The sequence below is a fragment of the Apodemus sylvaticus genome, chromosome 17, assembly GCF_947179515.1.
Source record: "Apodemus sylvaticus chromosome 17, mApoSyl1.1, whole genome shotgun sequence".
NCBI lineage: Eukaryota > Metazoa > Chordata > Mammalia > Rodentia > Muridae > Apodemus > Apodemus sylvaticus.
Window position 1 is genome coordinate 59,780,722 of NC_067488.1, and position 14,040 is coordinate 59,794,761.

The following is a 14,040-nucleotide window of genomic DNA, read 5'->3' on the forward strand; positions in this document are numbered from 1 at the left end:
CTAGAATAATCTTCAAAATGGTGTAAAAAAATAAAAGCAAAATATCTGTTAACATTGGAACTGGTCAGCTACAGTGCGGAATGATACATTTCTATCCAAAAATGAGTTAGGGATAATTATTTCCAGAAAAATACTAATAATTTGTTAAGCAATTTCTTTTTTTAAAAAAAGATTTATTTATTTATTATATGTAAGTACACTGGAGCTATTTTCAGACACACCAGAAGAGGGCGTCAGAATTCATTATGGATGGTTGTGAGCCACCATGTGGTTGCTGGGATTTAAACTCAGGAACTCCAGAAGAGCAGTCAGTGTTCTTAACCACTGAGTCATTTCTCCAGCCCCCGTTAAGCAATTTCTAAAGGGTATCCCTTAACGGAAGAATGGATGCAAAAAAAATGTGGTATATATACACAATGGAGTACTATTCAGCCATTAGAAACAATGAATTCATGAAATTCTTAGACAGATGGATGGAGCTGGAGAACATCATACTAAGTGAGAACATCATACTAACATCATACAGTCTCAAAAGATCAATCATGGTATGCACTCACTAATAAGTGGATATTAGCTTAGAAAACTGGAATACCCACAACATAATCCACACATCAAATGAGGTACAAGAAGAACAGAGGAATGGCCCCTGGTTCTGGAAAGACTTAGTGTAGCAGTATAGGGCAAAACCAGAACAGGGAAGTGGGAAGGGGTGGATGGGAGAACAGGGGGAGGAAAGGGGGCTTATGTGACTTTCAGGGAGTGGGGGGCCAGAAAAGGGGAAATCATCTGAAATGTAAATAAAAAATATATCGAATAAAAAATATGAAAAAAATTATACATTGAGTAAACAGTAAAAAGAAAGACAGTTTTTTAGGTACTGATATAAATATGGAGAGAGGTGTGGAAAGGTACTTAATTTGTTTATTTTTGGAATGTGTTATGGGTTAGAGTTAAAGAGAGGAGAGAGAATCAAGGTTTTTGCTTTATATATCTTGATTTTTTCTTTTTTCTTTTGTATTGCAAACACACTTATTCTTACCACTGGTGATAAAACTCCTGGGGCCCAGTGGGTAAAGGCACTTGACTTCAAGTCTGCTGACCTAAGGTCGGTCCCCTATGATGGAAAAGGAGAACCAACTCCCACAAGTTATCCTCACTTCCATGTCCACACTGCAGCAACTGCTCCTCTTTATATAAAATAAATAGTGTAATAAATTAAAAGAGCTATTGAGATATAAACTATGTATTCCCTCAAGAGAGCAATAAAGTGAAATGATAAGGTAAACACACAGATAGAATCAAGGATCAAGACAGGTTTTGAGCGTTAAAGGAAATAATAAACAAACAGATATATTTAACAAAGAATCTGAACCAAGGGCTTCAAGAATTTTTCTTATATTTAATAATATTTTAAGAAAAACTGTAATTAAAATGTTCATATAAAAGTCTTGCTAGAGTGAGATCTACATCACAGGAAAATATCATATACATATTTCCATATAAATATAATTCCATATATATATTCCATATATATATATGGAGATAATTCAAATATTTCTTTTTAAAATAATTTTATTTGGATGAAGTTTTATTTTTATTTAAGTGTACAGGTTTGTGGTTCTGTGCACTACTATATGCATGTGGTGGCTATCAAGGCCAGAGAGGGTGTTGGATCCCTGAAGTAGAGTTACAGGCAGTTGTTAACCATTATGTGGGAGATGGGAACTGAACCCGGGTCCTCGGGAAGAACAGCTAGTGTTCTTAACACTTGAACCATCTGTCCAGCCTCGTTAAATGTTTCATAAATATTGCTTGGTGGTTTTTGATCAGTATTGGAGTACTTATCCATCATATAAAGGTCGTGGGTTCAGTCCTCATCACTGTCAAAAATATTATTAAACTAGTTATAATCTTCAGTGTTTTTTTTTTTCTTCTTAAAGTTCCATTCATCATTTAGAACTCAAATGCATCCCCTGGCACCTGTCTATTCTTTTTTTTTTTTTTTTTTTTTGCCTGACCGAGAAATGCCATTTAAAACTATTCACTGTCTCTAAGTATTGCCTGGAACCAGTGTAATGTTTTACCAAACACAACCCATCCCTAGCCTTTGGCTATAGATACACTACTGCATGTAATGGAATAAAGAAAAAAAAAAGAGCATCAGGCCAATATGAAGATAGATGAAGCTATCCTTCTTAAACAAAAGTGGCAGATGATCTCTTCCTGTGAAGGCTGTTCTTTGTGGAACCAGAGAACAGAAATCACTCCTTTGCTTCAAATCGTTGTAGTGTGTTGGAGTTTCCTCCCCACCTCCACCCACTTAAACTGATGTGCTGTGCTAGAAGTTGTAAATCTGAGAGTCATTAGAGGACTCCACCCCGACTTCCAGTTCCACAGGAACATAAGTAGGTGGATAGGTGTGCAGCAGGGTGGTGGCCCTGTCACATCGATCATGCCTCTGCTAGTCCAGTTGTTGATCCAACAAGGGGTTGCAGCCCTGTAGGGGAAAGGCCAGCTGGATTCCAGCTCTCCTCCAGTGCTCGTGAGCTCCGTGTTGGAAAGCTCTTTTGTTTATGTAATGCTGCAAGCACCCTGACTTTGAACTTCCAAAGTAACACTATAGCTTCAGATCTCCTATTTGGGATGCTATTTTGATCTCCCATTTCCAATTCTTGTAAAAATAAGACTTCACAGAACTTTTGTACAGAGTAAGAAAAAAATAAGCTCATAGTACAAAAGTCTGCTCAGGAAACACCCATCTGCAGTTTCTTTTTTCTTTTAAAAAAGATTTATTATTTATTATATGTAAGTACAGTGTAGCTGTCTTCAGACACACCAGAAGAAGGCTTCAGATCTCATTACAGGTGGTTGTGAGCCACCATGTGGTTGTTAGGATTTGAACTCAGGACCATCAGAAGAGCAGTCGGTGCTTCTAACCGCTGAGCCAGAACTCAGGACCTCTGGAAGAGCAGTCAGTGCTCTTAACAACGGAGCCATCTCTCCAGCCCCATAGAATTTTTTAATATGTCTGTAGGGTTCTCTGCATTTCCACAGTATTTGTGAGATTATTTCCCTTTTCATCTATGGTATTCTTAGTTTAGATCACCTCTCTGTTTCTTTTATTTAATTTAGCAAATGATATATCAGTATTCTTAGTCTTTTTAAATAAATCTTCATTTTATTGATTTTTTCATTTCTATTTCATTTTGTCTACAACTTTTTTTTAAATTTCTTCTCATTAATTTTTTTGAGATGTTTTTTCTTGTTTTTCCAAGTCCTTTCAGTACAACATTAACTTATTCAATATACTCCTCCCAGTTCTTGGATGTAGGTACTTGGTGCTATAAAGAGTTCCTTTTCACTGTATTCCAAAGAGTTGGGTAGGTTGGGTTTTCATTTTTTTTTTATTTTAAAAAGACTTTATTCATTTTGATAAGGGGAAATGACAATCTTAATGTCAATTTGTCACCTAATTGTAAGCTTGAACTCACAGGAATTCTTTCTTGAATACTGTACCTACTAACAGAATGTGAAATGACCTATTTTCTGGCTGCAAGTTGAAACCAACAGTTCTTTTTAGTAGCCAACTCCGGTACCTGGCCAGAGGAAAGCGAGGCCAAGTCATGGAAACTCGACGGCCCAGCAAGTACAAATATCATTGGAACAAGGTTGTAGGCATTAAAAAAAAAAAGATATCTGTATAAAAAACTTACACTGGTCTAAGACCAAGTCCTCTAAACATGTACCCCAAACCTAGAAGCTTTTGTGGAACCGTGGAGAGACCTCTAAGCCCAGTATTTACTAAAAACTCAAAGCCTGCATTACTCTTAAATCCTTAAGTTTTTAATGCACTGAAAGATACACATGACTTTCCACAACTCCCTTCCTCTGCCTGACTAGCAAACTGCCTAAGCCTATTTAGTGTATGTATACTATGGTGGGATGGACTCACTGCTGCTAACTTTCTTTAAACGTCACCCCGTTGCACACAACCTTAGTGGATAATCCCAGACAGACCTGATGAAACCCTGGTTACTAGTTCTTCCTCTGCATTTACCTCTAATTTAACAGACAAACCAACTCTTTAAAGTGAATTACAGTTTGTCAAGATAAGCACAAAGCAAATGTAGTCAATTAACAAGCTTTGTGGTAGCCAACAGGTCCATTTCTGAGGTGATGGGATAGAAACAAGGGCATCATTTGTGCTCAGGCAAAGAACACTTGCCAACGTGCCAGTGAGGTGCAGCCCTGGCCCAGCTTGCTTCCCTTAGAGCCATAATCCAAAAGAACACCACCCGACAGCAAGTGTCACCAGTCACAGACTAGTGTCAGTCTCCAGATACCCATGGGAAAACAGTATTCAAAAGATGGAGAAGGAATCAACAGAGAAATGAAGCATTAGACTTTAAGCACAGCATAAACACCCACAGAAACCAGAAACGGGGATCCCATGACTAGTTTCTTCCTGTGGACCAATACCACCTACCAAATAAGCTGTGCCTTGATTATTGCTTCTTCATAAAACTACATTTCCATAGAACTATGCAGTACCTGACGCAGAGAACAATCACATAAGGAAGCATTTATTTGAGGTTTAACATGAAACCACACAAATAAAGTGTGTATAAACACAAATCCACATGAGTCCTAACACAGGAAGCCAAGGACAAAATGAACAAAGGAACTAAATCGGCAGCTATATACAGTCGGACACAACTGTGTCATGTACACTACAAAGTCTTTTACAAAATAATCATCTTAGGTCAACAGAAGATCAAGCAATCTTCAATGTCGTCCTGTAAGATGGTTTCTTTACACCTCTGCAGCCTCTTTGTCGAGGATCAAGTGGCCATAGGTGTGTGACCCAAAAAACTCCACTAGAGAACTCCTACAGCTGATAAACAACTTCAGCAAAGTGGCAGGTTATAAAATCAACACAAGCAAATCAGTGGCCTTCCTATACTCAAAGGATAAGCAGGCTGAGAAAGAAATTAGGGAAATGACCCCCTTCACAATAGCCACAAACAGTATAAAGTATCTTGGGGTGACTCTTACCAAACATGTGAAAGATCTGTATGACAAGAACTTCAAGACTCTGAAGAAGGAAATGGAAGAAGACCTCAAAAAATGGGAAAACCTCCCATGCTCATGGATCGGTAGAATCAATATAGTTAAAATGGCCATTTTGCCTAAAGCACTATACAGATTCAATGCAATACCCATCAAAATCCCAACTCAATTCTTCACAGAATTAGAAAGAGCAATTATCAAATTCATCTGGAACAACAAAAAACCCAGGATAGCTAAAACTATTCTCAGCAACAAAAGAAAATCTGGGGGAATCAGTATCCCTGACCTCAAGCAATACTACAGAGCAATAGTGTTAAAAACTGCATGGTATTGGTACAGTGACAGGCAGGAGGATCAATGGAACAGGATTGAAGATCCAGAAATGAACCCACACACCTATGGCCACTTGATCCTCGACAAAGAGGCTGAAAACATCCAATGGAAAAAAGATAGCCTTTTCAACAAATGGTGCTGGTTCAACTGGAGGGCAGCATGCAGAAGAATGCGAATTGATCCATCCTTGTCTCCTTGTACTAAGCTCAAATCCAAATGGATCAAGGACCTCCCCATAAAGCCAGACACTCTGAAGCTAATAGAAAAGAAACTGGGGAAGACCCTTGAGGACATCGGTACAGGGAGAAAGTTTCTGAACAGAACACCAATAGTGTATGCTCTAAGAGCAAGAATTGACAAATGGGACCTCATAAAATTACAAAGTTTCTGTAAGGCAAAGGACACCATCAAGAGGACAAATCGGCAACCAACAAATTGGGAAAAGATCTTCACCAATCCTACATCAGATAGAGGGCTAATATCCAATATATATAAAGAACTCAAGAAGTTAGACTCCAGAAAACCAAACAACCCTATTAAAAAATGGGGTACAGAGTTAAACAAAGAATTCTCACCTGAAGAACTTCGGATGGCGGAGAAGCATCTTAAAAAATGCTCAACTTCATTAGTCATTAGGGAAATGCAAATCAAAACAACCCTAAGATTTCATCTTACACCAGTCAGAATGGCTAAGATTAAAAATTCAGGAGACAGCAGGTGTTGGAGAGGGTGTGGAGAAAGAGGAACACTCCTCCACTGCTGGTGGGGTTGCAAATTGGTACAACCACTCTGGAAATCAGTCTGGCGGTTCCTCCGAAAACTGGGCACCTCACTTCCAGAAGATCCTACTATACCACTCCTGGGCATATACCCAGAAGACTCCCCACCATGTAATAAGGATACATGTTCTACTATGTTCATAGCAGCCCTATTTATAATTGCCAGATGCTGGAAAGAACCCAGGTATCCCTCAACAGAAGAGTGGATGCAAAAAATGTGGTATATCTACACAATGGAGTACTATTCAGCCATTAGAAACAATGAATTCATGAAATTCTTAGGCAAATGGATGGAGCTAGAGAATATCATACTAAGTGAGGTAACCCAGACTCAAAAGGTGAATCATGGTATGCACTCACTAATAAGTGGATATTAACCTAGAAAACTGGATTACCCAAAACATAATCCACACATCAAATGAGGTACAAGACGAAAGGAGGAGTGGCCCCTGGTTCTGGAAAGACTCAGTGAAACAGTATTCGGCAAAACCAGAACGGGGAAGTGGGAAGGGGTGGGTGGGAGGACAGGGGAAGAGAAGGGGGCTTACGGGACTTTCGGGGAGTGGGGGGGCTAGAAAAGGGAAATCATTTGAAATGTAAATAAATTATATCGAATAAAAAAATGTAAAAAAAAAAATAAAATGGCGGTGGAAGAGCTGGGTTTTCATTTTAGTTAAATTTTAGAAAATCTTTAATTTCCTTCTTAAATTTTCCTTGACTTGTTTTCCATCCAGTAGTCTGTTGTTTAGCTTCTATGAGTTTTATACATTCTGTAATTTCTATTTTTGATAACTAGCTTTGTTTCTTTGTGATCAGATAATATGTGAGCTGTTTTCCCTAAATTTTTGAGACTTGCTTCGTGTCTTAATGTGTGACTGAGTTTGAAGAAAGTCCCATGGGTTGCTTGCTGTGTATCCTAGTATTTTGACGGAAGGTAGATATCTCTGATGGCCATTGTAATTTATGTCATTCAGTACCAGAGTTTTCCTATTTAGTTTTTGTCTGGATGATCTGCCTTTTAGTGAGAACGAAGTCTTCCTCTATTCCTGTGTTGGTGGTCAACCTGCAAATTTAGATCTAACATTGGTTTTGTGAAACTGCGTTGTTGTATTTGGCACATCAATGGTTAGAATTCTATTATGTTCCAGTTGGATCTTTCATTTAATGATGGTGAAATATTCTTCTCTGACTTTCGGGGAATACTCTTTCTCTTGTTCTTCTCTGTCTTGTTCTTCTGGTTTTAGTTTGGAGTCTATTTTTTCATATACTAGAATAGATTTGCTTGATTAAAAGGTTTATAGATGTTTTTCAATGATGTGAATACACTTAATACTGCTACACACATACATACACACACACAGAGAGCTAAAGATGATAAATGTTGTTCCTTACCACAGTAAAAGAAGAATTCTTGTTTTTGAGATAGGATCTTATCCTGCAGCCCTGGCTAGCCAAGGACCTACCTACTATGGAGCCTGTTAGCATTCTGTCTAAGCTCCAGCCTGCAGATACCTAGCAACAGCCAGGTAACCCTGACTCATTATAAAAGGGACCGCTTGTCCCCCTCCTCCCTCTCTTGGTCTCTTGCTCTTCATTTCTTGCTCCTGCTGTCCCCTTACCCCTTCCCTATTCCCTTCCCCTGTCTCTCCACATGCTCATGGCCAGCCTCTACTTCTCTACTTTCTCTGTCACTCTCTCTCTCTCTCTCTCTCTCTCTCTCTCTCTCTCTCCCTCCCCCCTTTCTCTGCCTCTACTACCCTCTTATCTCCCTTCCCCATGCTCTGAATACACTCTATTCTATGCTCTACTGTCCTGTGGCTGGTCCCTCAGGGAGAAGGGATGTCTCGGCATGGACCGGCCGAGGCACCCCCTTCCCCTCATTCCTCACCACACCCCCATAGAACATCCCCCCTCTTTATTTTTATATACACACATCAGAGCCCAGGATGTTCTCAGACTAATGGTGATCCTCCTGCCTCTGCCTAAATGATGGAACCATATGTGAGGCACCAGCACACAGTGTGTAACGAAGTTATTTGTAGTCATCAACCCAACACTTAACTCCTAGTACACAAAATATGGCCCTTGCTGCCACTGAAGTAACTTGTAACTCCTCTGAAAAACCAAGGAATTTTTTCATGGTGATTAACGAATTTGTCATGAATCTTGTCCTAGTTACTGTTCTGTTGCTGTGAGAAGACACCAGGACCATGGTAACTAATAAAAGGAAGTGTTTATTAGGGGATTGCTTACAGTTTCAGAGATGAGTTCCTAATCATCACTGAGGGAAGCGCGGCAGCAGGCAGGAAAGCAGGAGCTGGAGCAGCGACTAAACTTAAACTTCTCATCAGACCGGACAAGGCCTGGTGTGTGGGTTTCTTGAACCGTGCAGCCCACCACCCAGTGAGACACCTCCTCTAACAAGGCCACACCTTCTAATCCTTCCAATACCGACCAACAACTAGGAACCAAACATTCAAACTTAAGAACCTCAAGTCCTGGCACATGGACTGCAGGGAGGAGCATCATGTACTCACAGCCCGATCTCCCCCCTGCCCCGCACCCTCCCCTGCCATAGTGATGCCCACCACTAAAGCATTTTCGTGTTCACCTTCATCAACCCAGCTCATGGAGGACAATTGCTTCTGAAGCTTCTGCCTTAAATGGTGAGATCCCTTTGTACCAGACAATACGAGAACTCACCAGAAGTGAATTCTGGATATGCGTTTTTTTATTTTAAAAACATACATCCATCTGCAGACTTTCATGTGTCGATATTTGAAGTTCACAGGCAGACTCTCAGCGACTGTACCTGGAGCAGCAGCTCTGAGATGTGCCAGGTGTGGGGAAGCACGCTACTGTGCTCAACCTGGGACATAGTGCTCACAGAGTAATTATATCAGAGGCATCTCTTTAAACAAATAATTTAATATCCGTTACCATATTTATCACGTCTTAAAGTAATTTCCTCTGGGTCCCAATGTATAACAACCTCTTCAGGCTTACACAGCCAAAAACCCATTCCAAACATGGAGATAAGCCATGCCTTTCACAAATACAGGTTTTTACTTAGAATTAATGCCCCCAAGGAAAAAAAAAACAATACATTTGTTTATATCTTTATTCACACATCAAAATTTGGGACAAAAGTCAAATTACTCTCTAAGGAAAATCCTTCCTGTGTAAACATAGGGTAAACTGGGTTGGTTTTCAAGTAAGATCATCAACCTTGTGATTCAAGAGGATTTTAGTGATTATCTTGTCTCTAAGCGTGAGCACAGCGTCACATTCATGCTTGACATGCCACGGCATGCTGCAGAAATAGGATGTCACGATGCAGGGTATGAGTTTCCCACCAAAATAATCAAGCTCCATGAATTTACGCCTTTTCTGAGGAAAAAATGAGTAGTTTGACAGCCGAAGCTATACTTCATTTTCCTTATCATTCTTTGTCCTTGTCAAAGAAGAGGTCTCAATGGTCTTCATGTTTTCACAAGTATGCCTGTCAGAACATCAGCTCTGGTCTCCTGGGGGACCACTTTGGAAAGAGTCAGATTATACACAACACAGGTTCACATCATATTCTTCCTCCAAGACAGAGCGTGTTTGGTCTCAGTAAAAGCAATTTGGAAAATCACCTGTTACCAAAAAAGCCACTGGAAAACAGTTTGTCCTGAAACCTTAACATTTAAATTTAATGACTAGAGTTTTAGCATAGAATTTCAAACATCATTGAACCATCTCCACTATGTAATGAGTCTTTATCTTGATTCAGCTCACTGGTAACATCTATTAAATAAGGTCTAATTACAAATCTAGTATTGATGTTGGCAACATTTGCAAAGCTTAAAATGTAAGATATCAGGTCTTACATGGTTTACTTTTGAGTTATGAAAAGCATAATTTCAAAGGTGAACTTTTAATTTTCCTCTTGTGACTTTCAAAGCTAATATAAGACACTTGCTTCAAATGTTTCCCTTTTAGCAATGTAACCTGGGTAGCTGCTGACATGGTTGCTAAAGATTAGTGAATTATTAAAAAAAAATCAAGTGTCAATTTCTGGTTCTATACTTTGTCTAAACAAAATATTTAATTCTTCTCCCACATTTTCAGTAAGAAGTAGTAGCAAGAGACAAATAAAAATGTACTGATTATGACCTCATATTGTATTGCTTCATGTAAAGGTGGTTACATTTATTGGTAATTCAAATTACATAGATTTTGTGGAATTGAAAATGTGGAAATGTGGTAATTTCTTACAACAATCTTTGTGAATGACTTCTATTAGTCTATTTTTCCAAACATTCTATTATTGCAAGTTAGTGCCTGCTAAAGTGCTGCCTAAATACACAAAATCTTATGCCCCTAGAACTGTTCATCTCAGGTTTTTACATACCTCACCATAGCCCGAGAGAGGATGAAATTAAAGCATCTGTTACGTCTCTGTGCTCCGGACATGCTCTATTTCATATGACATACTTACATAGATTGTCTGTCATCAGCTTCAGCAGTATAAAGCTTACTAGAAGTACAATGTGCTGCCCTTCTGAGTGCTGGTGCTGCAGACCCTTCAGCATCAGGTGGATAGACACAGCTGAGGTGTGTTGATGTTCTTGATTGATTTTATGTCAAAGACCAATTACCATTGCATTTCTGACTTATTTTCATTTCTTGCAAACAGTAATTAAGTGATAATAACATCAACATTGCCAATTTACTGAATCCTTATTGTCTTTCAGATTTGTTTTCTTAATGCTATGAGTGTTTTGTCTGCATGTGTGTATGAGGACTGCATGCATGCATGGACCCTGGAGGCCAGAAGAAGGTGTGAGATATCGTGGAATTGGAATTAGACACAATTTTGAGCCACCATATGATACTGGCAATGAAATACAGAATCCCTGCAAGGGAAGCAACTGTTATTCCTCCATGCCTGAATAATATTTATTCATCTACTTAAATTTTTCCCTTATTTCCTGCTTTGCCTATAATTCCATTTCTGTCCATCTACTTGGTCCACATCATTTTTTAAATTGACATTATATCCCAGTTAAATTTAAGGGCCAGTAGTGATGATGGCACTGAATCAGGGGGTCACGAGACCTTTATTGATCTTTACAGCTCTTCCAAAATAAAAGTAAATCTGAGTATCTGTTTTCTCAGAAAAAAAAGGAACAAAAACCTGTATGCCTTAAAAGATTGCTTCAACGACTAAGGAAGATAAAATGAATGTAGGAACATAACTGAATTCCAGGATCAAGGAAATATAAAACAACAGTCAAGTCTGCAAACTGCATTTTGGGGCATCAAACAAGCAATTTTTCTGGATAGAAATTGTATTGGATAGCACTGCAGAGTCAAGCAGCTGCAAGAACAAGCATCATTTGGATCCTTCTCTTCTGTCCGGGCAATTTTCTTTTTAAAAAGTAAAAGGGTTTGTTTTTAAGCAAATACACTTTTTAATAATGTTACTTTTTGGTATCTGTATCAAGATGCTCAAAGTATGAAAAATTTAAATACAGTACTTTAAACTTGTCCAGCCATGCTTGCTTTCAACCACTGTCATTAAAATACACTTTTTTCCCAAACTGAAATTATGTATCAAGTCACCTGTTATTTTGTACACAGTTTGAGTTGGCCCCTAGCAATGCTGATTATGGATTCCAGGTGTTGCACTTATTGTCCTTGTTAACTGGGCTGAGAGCCATGGAAGTTCTAATTCTGCACAGCTGACATCAGCCCTCCTGTTGCCTTTGCTGCTTTGTTTGGGGGAATTTTCCAACATGAAGAACCTCAGGCCAGACACTTTCTCCTAGTCTTAGAAAGTACTGCTTTATAGGTGAGCTAGCCTTTCACTGGGCACTAACCGGAGTCATGACTAATCTCAACTAATTCGTTAGCTATTTTTTCTCATTTGAAAAGTTGCCATGTATTTCCTTGATGCTAAAGTCATACAAAATACTTTTCTTGCTGGCTTGCTTTCTCTGCACTTAACGTACTTCATGCAGTATAGAGATTGTCTCTGAGACTTTACCTAGAAGTTAACTGAAAATATGTCAAGATAAGTTAGGATGTCTTCTCTGCAGTTTGGATTGTTTTCAGCACCGAGTCTTCCCCCAGAATTTTGCATAGTTCGTTGAGTCTCTGCTGCATTTTGGGAATTCCAGCGAGCTGTGACTCTAACTTCTGTTTTTCCTCACTTAATGTTAAGCGGATAGCAGTGTCCAACTGTTCAAAGCGCCAGCCTCCTTCGCCATCGAACTGTAATAGATGAGTGTGGTATTTCCTGTGTAATCAAAATGAAGTGTTATTAGTCATAATCTTAAAAGCCGTTTTATAGAGCTTTCTTGCTGATGTTCGAAGATAAATTTTAGTGAATGTGGCTATTTCACACTTTCATTCTAATGTTATCTCATATAAACAGTGGAATTGCTAAAGTTTAAAGTCCTTCATCTCTAAGAAATTCTTCTTGATGTTTCTGAATTTTTTCATATTTTGAGTACATATAATTTATAAAGGAATGAAGACAATTCTTGTATTAATTTTCCCTCATAATGTCTTCCATAGGAATATGTTTTCTGAATAAATAATGAGGCATAGTTAGAGCAGAAGTAAAAAAAGGGAATTGAGGAAAGAGTAAACTTTATAAGATCATACCGAGAAAAACCAAAGAAAATAGAGAAAACCCAAAAGAAGCTTATTAATACATAATACCGCCCTCTAGGATGAACTTTACATAAGTACAACGTTCTCAGTAATAATAATTTAGAATCATTTTTACATGACTGCCTGCAGTAGTCTTTTGGAAGCATTCTCTTACATCCACATGGCTTCATCTTCTCATGGTTCAGCTACTCAGGAGCCATGTAAAGGTACAGAACTGAGAGATGGGAAGCAATCCACCCCTCTCCCAAGGAACGCCAAGGCCATGAGTAGAGGATTGTGGGATGGGTGGAGAGAGTGTGGCTGGAGGAGTTGTTCCAGTCGTGAGCCACCTGTACATGGTCACTTAGCTTAACTGGCTCATGGTTCTTCCCATTTTCTGTCTTCAGTTTTTCAAGTAATTATTATTTATTTTCAACAGTCAGCCTTTTCAATCAGCTTCTATCTTATATGCGGATGTGAGCTGGTAAGCCTTCAGTAAACAGGCTACAATCCTTATAACCTTGTAACAGAGGTTAGGTATAGAGCAATGGGCCAGTCAGGGAGGGAAGGAGTTCCCAAAGAAGGGGAAATAGAATAGATAGTTATGGACCAACGAACTGGCTGGAATGAGAGGATTAAATGGAGGGGAGGGAAAGGGAAGTTAAAGCAGGGAAACAGAGAGACAGGTAAGACTAAGGGACATTTGAGGGTTATTGGAAGTTATCACCATAGACACTTCTTAAAATATATACATATATTAAAAGGAGATCTAAAGAGAATCACCACAAAATGATGGAGACAAAGCCTCAACATTGACGTCACTTGTCAACAAATGAAACCTCCAGCACCACGGATGGGATACATATAATTGAGTTGTTGTCCAAAGGGGCCCCATGAAAACCCCCAAACAACTCAGGGTAAGTCCGTTGGTTGCTCACCAACAAACTGATAGTAGAGCTCTATTTCTGAAGACAACCCCTACATGACTCATTAACCATGGAGCTGTGGAGCTACTGCCTACCCGGAGCCTTCATTCCTACTGACTAGTGTTCATATGGCACTGGAAGTACTCGCTGCACATTACTAGAGGAGAAGTACCAACCTAGCTATAAAACCTGCACCACTATAAGCACCACACCATGGTGACCTGCCTGCATGATATGCTGGTGCAGTGGGGGTGCAAAATTGTGGGAATAACCAACCACTATCTGGT

At 39.1% G+C, this 14,040-nt stretch overlaps 1 protein-coding gene across 1 annotated transcript in view; it reads right to left on the reverse strand.

The window, feature by feature from the left end:
* Positions 1–9,094: 9,094 nt before the first annotated feature.
* The window catches only part of Abcd2 (ATP binding cassette subfamily D member 2), a 44,495-nt gene continuing 39,549 nt past the window's right edge, over positions 9,095–14,040 (reverse strand). The window contains exon 10 of the mRNA XM_052161288.1: positions 9,095–12,468. Within this exon, the coding sequence (XP_052017248.1) occupies positions 12,249–12,468 (220 nt within the window). The 3' untranslated portion in view covers positions 9,095–12,248. The remainder of the gene's footprint in view (positions 12,469–14,040) is intronic.